The sequence below is a fragment of the Lithobates pipiens genome, unplaced genomic scaffold (assembly GCF_037356315.1).
Source record: "Lithobates pipiens isolate NorthernLeopardFrog02 unplaced genomic scaffold, aLitPip1_a1.2 Scaffold_16, whole genome shotgun sequence".
Lineage (NCBI taxonomy): Eukaryota > Metazoa > Chordata > Amphibia > Anura > Ranidae > Lithobates > Lithobates pipiens.
This window is the reverse complement of record NW_027507748.1, coordinates 571,179,469-571,194,463: the sequence shown is the minus strand read 5'-3', so window position 1 is coordinate 571,194,463 and position 14,995 is coordinate 571,179,469. Positions and strand designations below refer to the sequence as shown.

The following is a 14,995-nucleotide window of genomic DNA, read 5'->3' as shown; positions in this document are numbered from 1 at the left end:
GCTTTGTAGGACACCTCCTCCTTATAGTTTTACCTGATGACATTTAGATATATACGGCTCTACTCTTAGACTTGAGTCTTTTCTAACCACTCCCACATTCAGTCACATGACACACACATTGAGGGATTGGTTTAGTCATTTCTGTGACACTTCAGTTCATTTGATCTGAACTGTATGAAACTGATCATTATGTATGCAGTAACATCATGAGCACTCATGCACATTTCCAGGTTATGGATTGCTGGCACAACAAGTAAGAGACATTCAAATCACATTATGATAGATCTTTATTAAACACTATCATTGAGAATGTTACAGCTCTATTTTTGTTATAATACAGACAAACTAGTCCGCCCTTGGGACAGTATAGTGTAGTCGCTGTACAATTGATAATGCAGGTCTGATAGTATGTGTTAGAATTGGATGTTTTTTCTACATGTGCTTTGTGTGTACATTGGGATTGCAACTCACAAGTCCGATGAGGCTGTGAATAATCTAAATGCAAACTGGTAGCTTTTGGTAAAGGTCTAATATATTTAATGTATAACTAACAACGCAGGTCTGATTTTTATGTATTAGTACTTGATGTGTTCTCTGCATATGTTTCACAATCGAATTGAATTATGCTGTATCTATACATCCGATTAGGCTGTGAACAATGCAGTTTATTTAGTGCCACTCTTGAGTGAGTATGGTGACTTATTTTTTATGTAATTTTAATTTTAAATTTTATTGCCATTAATACTTATTTAACAGTCTGTATGAATGACATTTTTGGATGTTATTTGTATTTGTTTATAGTGTCTGAATTGGTAGTCTTTGGTTTGATCAAACTGTACACTGTAGCTTTAAGAGACTGTTTGAGATTGGATGCCCCGCCTCCTGTTAGGCGTGACCTCTTCCTCATTTTCTATATATTTGTTAGCAATGTGGTGGGTTCCAACATGCCCCAGTTGAAGACACATATGTCGAAACGCGTCGGGCGAGCTGTTGGCACCCCACATTGCTTTTAGTTTATTTTGCTTTTTATGTGATCACCAAGTCAATTTATTATCTTTTTGACTTTAATAAATCAACTTTTTATATTGTTTGACCCGCACCATGTGGAGCCTTTTTTTCTTTTTTCTCCTTTTTATTGCTTTGGTGTAAAATTTTACAAACACCCCCCTCCCCATTCGGGGGAGGCAGGAGTATTGGTACAAAGAGCTGCGTCTGGGCCGGACCACCTGAACCTTGAGGCTTTCATTTGAAAGGATCCACCTTCGAGCCTACAGCCGTCAGGAGTTTCTCCACCAGCCCAACTGACCTCTCTCCTTACAGTCTTTGGTCCCAGAGTGTGACCCCAAGCCTTCTAGACTCAACCGTCATATGACTGTGTGAGTCCAACCGTTCCGGTAAGAAGTATTTATTCACTTTTCATTTTGATGCTTACAATCAAGTTTACCCGCATGAACTCATTCGTCCAGTACATCATTGTCCTTCCAGGTGACGGATTGGTCACTTCTACGCCATCAACACAGCTGAATGATTGGTTTATGTTGGACTTTGATTTCTAGGCATTTGGTTCTGTGTGATCTCTGTTTTGCTATTATTATCTTCACAGAATTTGTGTTGATTACACTTAGTATTGAAGCGCTACACTATTTTTTTATTCTATCTGCTGAACTTTGTTTGTTTTTGGTGTTGGCTGCTGTTGTGGCCGTTGTGGCCATTTTTTATAAATTATAGCGCAGTGTTTTCCCTTTTTATATTTTTCTTTGTGACTCATTATCCACTGCAGCTTTCTTTTGATTTATCCATTTTTTGTTTTCTATACAAGCTCTGAGTTATATTGTTTCTCTTTCACAAATGGATATCTTTGAATATAGGACCTCTAGATCCTTCAATACCGATGGTGTGTTTACACCTAATTCCACTAACACTGAAGTTAGTGGTCTCTTTATCAGACTCAAGAACGTAATGGTCTCTGAAGTCCATCTTCAATGGGACATTGCCTTCTTGAGACAATATATTAAGGAGAAAATGGTCCCTCGGGGCTTACGTTGGGACATACATCCCCAACAAGGAGAAGTAGAGTTTGATGCCTGGTTCATCTTTTTCAATGAGATGGGTATTAAACTATTAAACTTCTTGATAGACAAGAAGCAGGCCAGATTACCTCTCATTGACAAAGAAATTAAAGATATCAAAGAAAAACTTACACCAGCATTGGGTACACCAGAGTATAACACGTTATCCTCCAATCTAAGAAATCATCTGGAGAAAGAGGAAAAAGATCAACGTGTTAAAAAACAAAAAAAATATAATCGTGATGTTAATGATTATAAATCCAATGCTGTCTTTAATTGGCAGAAAAAAATTGGCTCAGAACCAGACAACGATCCACCATCTGATATTATACAATCTGAAGCCATGGAGACGGAAAGAAGGTTAATATATGAACCTCTTCCACCTCCGTCTAGGCCTAATGGACCGCCTAGAACAAATAACCATGTATACAGATCTCCTGCCCAAGTCCAATACCCCAACCCCCAAGGGAAAGGCTCGAAACCTCGGCATAAGGGCAAAGGGAGAAATAATCCGGGTTATGGTATAGATAGACACCATGGAAATAACAATGGTGGCTATCAACATACCCCCCGTGAACATAGTAGAACTCGGAGGGACGACAATTATAGTCATAGTAGGGAGGACTATCCCCACAGTACTCCAATTCGTACTTACAATCGGTATCTACCCCTTAGGGATGATGACCATTTTTCTCAACGCGACCCTCCCCCGTATATGACTTATAATGATGAACCTCCGTTTAGACCCCCATATAACCGCAATCATCCATCAGGGCCCCCTTATTATCAGGATTTTCACAGGGACACCCCCATACGTGGAGGAAGCCAAAAACCAAACGAGGCACCAGAGGGGGGAGGCGCATCCAGCACAAAAAGAAAAAGGACCCAGTAGGTGCGGGCATTTTTAATTTAAGCACAGCAACATTATCAGCAAGTGAAAAATCTATTCTAGATAAGGGTCTCAAATTTGTCCCACCTAGAAAACTTAATAAATTTAGCACATTCATTGATGTGCATAAGTTTATCCGTAAGTTACACATTCAGAGACATTTTCTGTCACTTCCAAGTGTAACTAATACAGTGTCTCATTCTACATCAGTTAGACATTCTGGTTTGAGCAATCCATCTTTGTTCAATCCAGGCATCTTACCTCCATCTATTAATGTTTTTAAAAATCTCGTTTTAAACGATTTAGATAAGTTACCCATAAAAAGGACACATCAAGACCCATCTATAGCACAGGGTCTTAAATCTCTATGTGAAAGGAAAAATCTCATCATTCGCCCTGCAGACAAAGGGGGGGGGTATAGTGGTTCTAGACAAATCCCAATACATAGGGGAAATGAATAGATTATTGAGTGATGTTACCACTTATAGCCCCCTACCAGGTGACCCTACACTCAAATACAAAAAAACCCTCATACAGATCGTAGACGAAGGTTTTTCTCTGAATATTCTAAACAAGAAAGAAAGAGAATTCATGATCCCATTGGCTCCACGCATTCCGACAATATACCAACTTCCCAAGATACACAAGGATTCTGTAAATCCACCGGGTCGCCCTATTGTGAGTGGTATAAATTCTATCACTTCCCGAATAGGGAAATATATAGATTCCTATTTACAGCCCTTAGTAAGGAATATACCTTCCTACTTACAGGATACAGGGGATACAATTCGATTACTTGAGAATAGTGATGGACGAACTTCCGACGGGACGTTTCGCGAACGCGAAACGCGAACGGACACAAACGTTCGCGAAAACGACCGTTCGCCGCGGGCTCCATTGACTTCAATGGGAGGCGAATTTCGCAAACCTTTAGGTCGAATTTGCGGCCACGGGGTAATTATTAGGGGGTAGCACGTAGTCCCACCACCTGGACAATAGCATAATACATGTATGAGGTGAATTTGGGATCGATAACTACAAGCATTTTTTTTTTATTTGGGAAATTGTTCTGACAATTCAGGACTATGGAGCTAATGAAGGCAATGGAGGAGAGGGAAGGTCAGGGACCAGGGTAGGCAAACAAGAGGGTGCAGGAGATACAGAGCACTGACAGCAGCACCGTAATACAGAGCACTGACATCAGCACCGTGACATACAGCGCTGACAGCAGCTCCGTGACATACAGCGCTGACAGCAGCTCCGTGACATACAGCGCTGACAGCAGCTCCGTGACATACAGCGCTGACAGCAGCTCCGTGACATACAGCGCTGACAGCAGCACCGTAAGCAGCCCCAGGAGGAAGTCAGCACAGCACAGGGATGGTGTGATCCCCTCATAATAAGAACCCCCAGGAGGAAGTCAGCACAGCACAGGGATGGTGGGAGCCCCTCATAATAAGAACACCCAGGAGGAAGTCAGCACAGCACAGGGATGGTGGGAACCCCTCATAATAAGCAGCCCCAGTAGAAATATGACACCGCTCAACCTCTTCAAAGAGGAGGGTAGGGGCATATAGTACGGTGTGCTTTTTTGGGTCAGGGAAGTGAGCCAAATGAATTAAGAAGGTCTGTGTGCTTGATTCCAAAAATTGTTTATAGACATATACATGGTCTACTGATCACATGTGTTGAATTCCTCCGAGATCCATGCCTCATTCATTTTTAGAAATGTGAGGTAGTTAACACTGTCGTGAGCTAGGCGAGTACGCTTATCGGTCACAATCCCCCCTGCTGCGCTGAACGTCCTTTCGGACAGGACACTGGATGAGGGGCAAGCCAACAGTTCGATTGCAAATTGGGCAAGCTCTGGCCAGAGGTCAAGCCTGCCCACCCAGTAGTCTAGGGGTTCATCACTCCTCAGAGCGTCCACATCGGCCGTTAACCCAATGTAGTCGGACACCTGACGGTCTAGGCGTTCCCTGATGCTGGATCCGGATGACACCTGTCGATGGGTCGGCTGAAAGAATGACCTCATATCCGAAGTCACCAACACATCTTCAAACCGGCCTCTTCTTGCAGGCGCTGTTGGATTGGTACCCGCAAATCCTTCTCTGGGAGTGGGAATTGCTCCTCTGCCAGCGCACGCAAAAGCAGAATGCAGCATTTCTCGAAGCAAGGCCTGGAAGTGCTGCATTCTGACAGCCCTCTGCGACGGCGGTAACATTTCCGCCATTTTGTGTTTGTACCGGGGATCTAAGTACGTTGCCACCCAGTACTGGTCCTTGACCCTCATGCTTTTTATACGGGGGTCCCTATTAAAACACTGGAGCATGAAGGCCCCCATTTGCACTCAAGCGGAAGGTATGTGGTGGTGGTGGTGTTGTTGGTGGTAGTGTCTTTGGGGGTGCACATAGCAGAGAGTGAAGAAGAGGGTGCAGATCGAGAGGATGAGGAGGGTGCAGAAGAATAAGGCTGAGTGAGCCACTCAACCAAGTCTGGTGCGTCCTTTAAAGTAATTGAACGCACCTTCTGCAACTTCCCACTTTGGCTCAAGGCTGTTGCTCCTGCCCTACCCCTACCACCCCTGCGGAAGGGCCTGCCTCTTCCTCTGCCTGTCATTTTTTAAATCACCCTGTGACAAAACTCTTAGTCCCTATACCGCTGAAGGACTGCTGCAGTATAGGGCAGCGGTCAGCAGTAGTGCACGTCAACCCTATGTATTGTGGACCGATAGCGGTCCTTACAGAACAGCAGACTGTACTGCACTCAGGCCTATGTACCGTAGCACCCTATACCAAGTTACCAGTCCTTATAAAAACTTTTGTGGACCAAGCAGGTTGTGTGTTAGTGTTTAGCAGACTGTGCGTCAGTCCCTATACCGCTGAAGGACTGCTGCAGTATAGGGCAGCGGTCAGCAGTAGTGCACGGCAACCCTATGTATTGTGGACCGATAGCGGTCCTTACAGAACAGCAGACTGTAACGCACTCAGGCCTATGTACCGTAGCACCCTATACCAAGTTACCAGTCCTTATAAGAACTTTTGTGGACCAAGCAGGTTGTGTGTTAGTGATTAGCAGACTGTACGTCAGTCCCTATACCAATGAAGGACTGCTGCAGTATAGGGCAGCGGTCAGCAGTAGTGCACGGCAACCCTATGTATTGTGGACCGATAGCGGTCCTTACAGAACAGCAGACTGTACTGCACTCAGGCCTATGTACCGTAGCACCCTATACCAAGTTACCAGTCCTTATAAAAACTTTTGTGGACCAAGCAGGTTGTGTGTTAGTGTTTAGCAGACTGTGCGTCAGTCCCTATACCGCTGAAGGACTGCTGCAGTATAGGGCAGCGGTCAGCAGTAGTGCACGGCAACCCTATGTATTGTGGACCGATAGCGGTCCTTACAGAACAGCAGACTGTAACGCACTCAGGCCTATGTACCGTAGCACCCTATACCAAGTTACCAGTCCTTATAAGAACTTTTGTGGACCAAGCAGGTTGTGTGTTAGTGATTAGCAGACTGTACGTCAGTCCCTATACCAATGAAGGACTGCTGCAGTATAGGGCAGCGGTCAGCAGTAGTGCACGGCAACCCTATGTATTGTGGACCGATAGCGGTCCTTACAGAACAGCAGACTGTACTGCACTCAGGCCTATGTACCGTAGCACCCTATACCAAGTTACCAGTCCTTATAAAAACTTTTGTGGACCAAGCAGGTTGTGTGTTAGTGTTTAGCAGACTGTGCGTCAGTCCCTATACCGCTGAAGGACTGCTGCAGTATAGGGCAGCGGTCAGCAGTAGTGCACGGCAACCCTATGTATTGTGGACCGATAGCGGTCCTTACAGAACAGCAGACTGTAACGCACTCAGGCCTATGTACCGTAGCACCCTATACCAAGTTACCAGTCCTTATAAGAACTTTTGTGGACCAAGCAGGTTGTGTGTTAGTGATTAGCAGACTGTACGTCAGTCCCTATACCAATGAAGGACTGCTGCAGTATAGGGCAGCGGTCAGCAGTAGTGCACGGCAACCCTATGTATTGTGGACCGATAGCGGTCCTTACAGAACAGCAGACTGTACTGCACTCAGGCCTATGTACCGTAGCACCCTATACCAAGTTACCAGTCCTTATAAGAACTTTTGTGGACCAAGCAGGTTGTGTATTAGTGTTTAGCAGACTGTGCGTCAGTCCCTATACCGCTGAAGGACTGCTGCAGTATAGGGCAGCGGTCAGCAGTAGTGCACGGCAACCCTATGTATTGTGGACCGATAGCAGTCCTTACAGAACAGCAGACTGTACTGCACTCAGGCCTATGTACCGTAGCACCCTATACCAAGTTACCAGTCCTTATAAGAACTTTTGTGGACCAAGCAGGTTGTGTGTTAGTGTTTAGCAGACTGTGCGTCAGTCCCTATACCGCTGAAGGACTGCTGCAGTATAGGGCAGCGGTCAGCAGTAGTGCACGGCAACCCTATGTATTGTGGACCGATAGCGGTCCTTACAGAACAGCAGACTGTAACGCACTCAGGCCTATGTACCGTAGCACCCTATACCAAGTTACCAGTCCTTATAAGAACTTTTGTGGACCAAGCAGGTTGTGTATTAGTGTTTAGCAGACTGTGCGTCAGTCCCTATACCGCTGAAGGACTGCTGCAGTATAGGGCAGCGGTCAGCAGTAGTGCACGGCAACCCTATGTATTGTGGACCGATAGCGGTCCTTACAGAACAGCAGACTGTACCGCACCCAAGCCTATGTACCGTAGCACCCTAGACAGACCAAGTTACCAGTCCTGATAAAGAGCTTTGTGGAACAAGTGAGTTGTGAATGATTAGCAGACTGCAGCAGAAGGGCAGCAGTCAAGTATAATATTCTTTCTATATTTGGAAGAAAGAATATTATACGTGTACAAGCCTATTACCGTACCACTGATACCAGTCCTGAAAAGAACCTTTGTGGAACTAATAGTAACAGCAAGTCTTTAAAATTATCCTCACTGCCTGACACACTGCTTCCTGCCTGTCCCTATACAAATTGGCAAAAAAGAGTAGGCTGGAACGATTAGCTGGAACAGCTCTTTTGTGGACCTGATAGTAACAGCTAATGATGATGATGATGATGATGATGAAGAAAGACTAATCTGGCTGAGCTGTCCCTAAAATAGCAGCATACAGCGCTCTGTCCCTTTATCTAAACTGACAAAAGAAACTCAGGCTGCTGACCTAACACCTATACCAGTCCTGAAAAGAACTTTTGTGTACCAAATAGCTAGCGTTTTCTCTGTCCCTACTCCACACAGGATCCTTTCCCTACAGTGACAGAAGAAAGAATGTAAAATGGCCACCGGATCGGGTGTATTTATAGGTTAGGGGGAATGTCCAAGTGTCCATGAGCTGTCATGTCTCAATTGGTTGTCCTGTAACACATGATAAACGTGTCACGAAAGGTTAAAGTTCTTGTATACATTAAACACGTAAGTCCGCCGGGGCGAACGACGGAAAAAGGCGTTCGAACCCGCGGACGGCGAAAGTCGGAAATTCGCCGCGAAACGACCGCCGGGCGAAACGTTCGTCCATCACTACTTGAGAATATTGAGTACCATGATGATCTTATACTTGTTACAGCAGACGTCTCTGCACTATATACTTGTATCCCACAGGATTTAGGCCTGAGAGCTGCTGAACTATTTCTCTCTAGGGATTCTACACTTCCGGTGATACACAGGAATTTTCTTATGCAGCTATTAGAGTTCGCTATGTCTCATAATTATTTCTGGTTTCAGGGCACTTTTTACACCCAGAATAGAGGGGTTGCCATGGGGGCTAAATATGCACCCAGCTTGGCCAATCCGTTTATGGCCCAATGGGAGGAGGATGTCGTCTATGCCCTTAACAGGCCAGAATTGGTGCTGTGGGCTAGGTATATAGACGACATCCTCCTCCTATGGAGGGGCAGTCGGCCCTCTCTTGACTCCTTCATGGCAACCCTTAATTCCAATGACCGTGGCATTCAGCTGACTTTTGAGGCCAGTGCAACTAACATTCATTTTCTTGATTTGGAGGTTACAATAGTGCAGAAACGCCTGGTCCTGAAGACTTTCTTTAAACCAACGGATCGGAATGGGTACATTCCCGTTGATAGCTGCCATCATCGCCAATGGCTCAGTTCCATCCCACGCAGTCAGTTTCTCAGGCTCAGGCGCAACTGCACGAATGTCAGTGACTACATTTCTCAATCTTACACCATACGTAAGAGGTTCCAGGACAAAGGATATGACCCACATACTCTTGATGTTGAGATCCAAGCAGCTTTGCACATTGATAGGGCCTCTCTTATACAAAAAAAGGTCAAAACAGCAACCAGTGATAAATATAAATGGTCGTTCTTTACAACTTTTTCCACCCAACACAATGACATAAAGAGAATTATTAATAGGCATTGGAAGGTACTACAAAGTGACAAAGTTTTGGGCGGGACGATTCCAGATAAAGCTGGAACCATTTACAGAGGAGCTCGATCCATACAAAATGATATCGCTCCTAATGTAATAGACATCCCTAAATCGATACAATTCTTCCCCCAGAGTAAAGGCTATTTTCCCTGCAGAAAATGCAACGTTTGTTTACATAATAAGTTGGGTAGGGGGAAAAGTGACTCCTTTACTTCTTCATCTACTGCACGCAGATACCTCATGAAACACTTTACCACTTGTGTCACGAGGTACATTGTTTACTTGATTACCTGTCCTTGCAACCAACAATATGTTGGCCGTACTATTCGCAATTTCTCCATCCGAGTCAACGAACATCTTAGTAAAATCAAAAAAGGGTGTGATAAACACCCCGTTCCGAGACACTACCTTGAAAAACATAATAGAGACCCTACGGGCACTTGTTTTCAAATTATTGATAAATTTGTCCCAAACTGGAGAGGAGATTCATGCTTGAGGGGGGTCTCGCGCCTCGAGACTTTTTGGATTTATGAGTTGAGGTGCTACACCCCTTTCGGCATGAACACAGATTGGGACATCAATAGCTTTATTAATCAGGCCTAATTTATCTCATTACGGATCACTAGGATTCTACTTCTATCTATTTTTTCACTTTTCTTTCTTGGTTTTACACACCAACGCACCTACTGTCCATCTATTGGACACTTCACTTTTCACTTTTCATTTTATCACTTAATTTGTGCTCTTTGTGACACATCGCCCTATGCAATGCATGTATTATGCGTTCTCCTCATATATTTTTTCCTTCACATATTCCTCTCCCAGATTACTATTAGAATCTGGATATATGCATTTATTATGCATTTTTCCAGATCATGTGTAGTCTGGGACAGATTCCCTTTCACACTTTGGATATATACATTTATTATGTTTTTTCCAGATTAGGCGCGACGGGTTCCCTTCCACATCCCTCTCACATTCCGGATATGTGCATTGATTATGCACTTCTTTAGATCATGTGGAATCTGGGACGGATTGCCTCTTACATTCTTATTTTTAAGTTTAGCCTTACTTTGGGCATGAGTTGAAATTATGTCGTATCTACCATATCTCATTGCCCTTTTTTTGGTCTCAGATACCTCAAAATATATATATATTTTTCAGGTTAATATGTTTGCAATCTGCAAACATTATATCTGATCCATATGATTATTCCATATCTCTTTCATTTCACATAACCTTTGGCTATTTTTGGTAAAGATGCCCAGGGTAAGATGCACATTCAGATGATGTAGTGACATTCCGTTTTTTTCTTTCTGTTTCTTTACTTGCATTTTTGTACCTGCGGCATCCTCAGATGCGAAGACGCGTCTGTGGCTGCCATGGTTACGCCGGGCTCTATTATTGGACGTGACGTGACATTGACACGTCCTTTATATTCCCCGCAATTGCCTTGTGATATCCATCCTCGGTCCTTTACTGCGCATGACATGACGTAATTACGTCATTAGTCACTGCGCATGCGCAGAACGACAGACTTTCGGATTGGCCCTTTTGCTATCGTCCACGCCCATCGGCGTGTGACGTTTTCCATGTGCAAATTGGCGCCAGATCTAAATGCCTTCCCCTTTCCCACATTGCTGTGAACACATACACAGCGTGACGTTTACACGCCCTCTTCCTGTTTTTGTTTTTTTACATGAGCATCTAGTCGTTGACGCTTTTGTATGCACGCCCTGCCTCGTCTCTGTGTATCTATGAGCGCTCACGATGTTTGATGTGGCCCGCAGAGTGGAACGCATAATGATGAGTGGGCTGGTGCTATGCTTTGTAGGACACCTCCTCCTTATAGTTTTACCTGATGACATTTAGATATATACGGCTCTACTCTTAGACTTGAGTCTTTTCTAACCACTCCCACATTCAGTCACATGACACACACATTGAGGGATTGGTTTAGTCATTTCTGTGACACTTCAGTTCATTTGATCTGAACTGTATGAAACTGATCATTATGTATGCAGTAACATCATGAGCACTCATGCACATTTCCAGGTTATGGATTGCTGGCACAACAAGTAAGAGACATTCAAATCACATTATGATAGATCTTTATTAAACACTATCATTGAGAATGTTACAGCTCTATTTTTGTTATAATACAGACAAACTAGTCCGCCCTTGGGACAGTATAGTGTAGTCGCTGTACAATTGATAATGCAGGTCTGATAGTATGTGTTAGAATTGGATGTTTTTTCTACATGTGCTTTGTGTGTACATTGGGATTGCAACTCACAAGTCCGATGAGGCTGTGAATAATCTAAATGCAAACTGGTAGCTTTTGGTAAAGGTCTAATATATTTAATGTATAACTAACAACGCAGGTCTGATTTTTATGTATTAGTACTTGATGTGTTCTCTGCATATGTTTCACAATCGAATTGAATTATGCTGTATCTATACATCCGATTAGGCTGTGAACAATGCAGTTTATTTAGTGCCACTCTTGAGTGAGTATGGTGACTTATTTTTTATGTAATTTTAATTTTAAATTTTATTGCCATTAATACTTATTTAACAGTCTGTATGAATGACATTTTTGGATGTTATTTGTATTTGTTTATAGTGTCTGAATTGGTAGTCTTTGGTTTGATCAAACTGTACACTGTAGCTTTAAGAGACTGTTTGAGATTGGATGCCCCGCCTCCTGTTAGGCGTGACCTCTTCCTCATTTTCTATATATTTGTTAGCAATGTGGTGGGTTCCAACATGCCCCAGTTGAAGACACATATGTCGAAACGCGTCGGGCGAGCTGTTGGCACCCCACATTGCTTTTAGTTTATTTTGCTTTTTATGTGATCACCAAGTCAATTTATTATCTTTTTGACTTTAATAAATCAACTTTTTATATTGTTTGACCCGCACCATGTGGAGCCTTTTTTTCTTTTTTCTCCTTTTTATTGCTTTGGTGTAAAATTTTACAAACACCCCCCTCCCCATTCGGGGGAGGCAGGAGTATTGGTACAAAGAGCTGCGTCTGGGCCGGACCACCTGAACCTTGAGGCTTTCATTTGAAAGGATCCACCTTCGAGCCTACAGCCGTCAGGAGTTTCTCCACCAGCCCAACTGACCTCTCTCCTTACAGTCTTTGGTCCCAGAGTGTGACCCCAAGCCTTCTAGACTCAACCGTCATATGACTGTAATTATTCAGCCTGTCTGCAGAGAAACATAAGCAGGAGGAGCTTCCAGTCGTCTGCTGTTGGTCAAATGTTAAAAAAAAAAAAAGCCTTTAAAATTCAGAGAAATAACAAATACCAATAAACAGATTTAAATAATCATACAAATATATATTTGAAATCAAATCTTTATATGTATTTTTTTGCATTAACATGGTATGGGTGGATTTCTGCCAGTCACAGGCTGTGTAACATCCTTCCACCCTGTGTCTTATGCCCCGTACAAAACGACCAGACTTTTCAACATCAAAAGTCTGACGGAATGATTCCGGCAGACTATTCGAACGTGTGTGGGCTGCAGCGGACTTTTGATTTGCAAAAGTCTGACAGACTTTATTAATGGAACATGTTTCAAATTTTTCCGACAGAACTCTGCCGGACCCAGAAATCCGCTCGTGTGTGTGCTAGTCTGACGGACTAAAACCGACGCTAGGGCAGCTATTGGCTACTGGCTATGAACTTCCTTATTCTAGTCCAGTCATACGTCATCACGTTCAAATCCGTCGGACTTTGGTGTGATTGTGTGTGGCCAAGTCCGTTCATTCGGAAAGTCCGTCAGAACTCTGTCAGAACTCCGTCAGAACTCCGTCGAAAGTCTGCCGGACTTAAGTCCTGTCGTGCGTACACGGCATTAGAATAACAGGGAGGTGAAGTCTCCATCAATCAAGATGTAATATCCCACCCCCATTGTGTTTAGCTGGTTAGTTGGCATGGAGGAGGAGGGAGGGAGGGAGTGGGTTGTCATTTACCACTGTGTATACATCCACATGTTTGACTCTATAGTCACATGGGCTGCTCAGATGTACTAGGGAAGAAATGCCTAGGTTAGAAATACACTGAAATCTAGGTATGTGCACCAGATGCCAACACTACTCTGCAAAATCTCCAACTGCAGTAGGGACATGGACCGGAGGGAGAGACAGAACAGCAGGATCAATCAGATTTTTTTTACAGAATACAGAAAACAAATCCTATAGTGACTGAGTATTTGAGCATTTGAGCATTTATATTTGTTTTTAACGGTGTGGGTTTATTGACACTATTGAAGAAAAAACAATGAAGTATATGAATTTATTTTACAGCGTATCCAATAATATGAGGACTGTTAAGTTTCATAGATGTAGGAGCATATATATGGCGCAGGTTGAGCTCTGAGAATTTGGCATCTTCCAGATCCTTCCATGTGGTCTTCCGCATGTTGCAGCCATCGAAAATCAGCTTCCAGGTTGGATTCAGGACCTTCTGGAAAAAACTTGTCCAGCTGGACTCGTCTGTGGAGGCCACATGTTCAATAAAGTAGAGAGCGCCACCCTTGAAAATAAGGGGAAAACTTAAATTTACATATGCAGAAGTTTCTTTGCCTATTGGAATCATACTTTATTACATTATTGACACTGATACACATTATATAGTAGTACATTTTGGATTAAAAAAGGGAAACAGAATCAATCTAAATATCAATGTATTTACATATTATTGCATAATGACAGTGCCTCATAAGGGCTGGTTCATACCTGGAATTGCACAGAGCACTTATTGGACTCAAATCACGCTGCACCGCATCAAAAGCAGTGCATGCAGTACTTTTGGAAACTTACTACAACTATCAGTCACGGAACTACCAGAGTCACAAAAGTCACACTTGAAACTAACCCTGGAGTTCCACTATTGAGGGGGACCCAGAGCCAGAGCCAGCATAGACATCTGTGTGGAATCCCGGGGGCCAGTGTTGAAACGAGTTCCGGCATTGAGCTCTGGTAACTAGCCCGGCAGGGGTGCACTAGCATGAGCACCTGCGACACCTGCCCTGCATCTCTTGCAGGGTGCCCAGGGTCCCACACATGGCGGTCCACCCTCTGTAGCAGCCAGCATCTCTCCCTGCCAACTGCCTGCACACAACAGTGGAGCTCACAGAAGCTGCCCCCTCCTCCTTTGCACCAATCTTATTGTGTACACAGTCAGAAGGAGTTGGTGGTTGGTGTGAAGGCACATTGCTCTGATAATCTGAGGTCTATAACCGGGGGGGGGGGGGGGGGGGAACTGCTTGCCTGTTTGCTGTTCCGACAGACCAAAAAGGACACATGCTCTGAAGCAAGAACGAGATGGCAGCTATTGGCTACTGGCTATTGAACTTCCTTTTTCTAGTGCCGTCATATGTGTTGTACGTCATTGCGTTCTAAACGGTCAGACTTTGGTGTGACCGTGTGTAGGCAAGACAGTTTCAGCGGAACTCCGACGGAAAAACTGGTTGTGTGTATGCGGCATTAGTTGTAATGGTATGTAAGAAGAATCAGGAGCTATCCATAGCATAATTCCATTTCATTTAAAATATTCTTTAACCACTTGAGAT

General features: G+C 43.8%; 1 protein-coding gene across 1 annotated transcript in view; it reads right to left on the bottom strand.

Moving 5' to 3' along the window:
• Positions 1–12,735: 12,735 nt before the first annotated feature.
• LOC143983707 (thiol S-methyltransferase TMT1A-like) overlaps positions 12,736–14,995 on the bottom strand; it is a 31,180-nt gene continuing 28,920 nt past the window's right edge. The window contains exon 2 of the mRNA XM_077483716.1: positions 12,736–13,956. Coding sequence (XP_077339842.1) covers positions 13,717–13,956 — 240 coding nt within the window. The 3' untranslated portion in view covers positions 12,736–13,716. The remainder of the gene's footprint in view (positions 13,957–14,995) is intronic.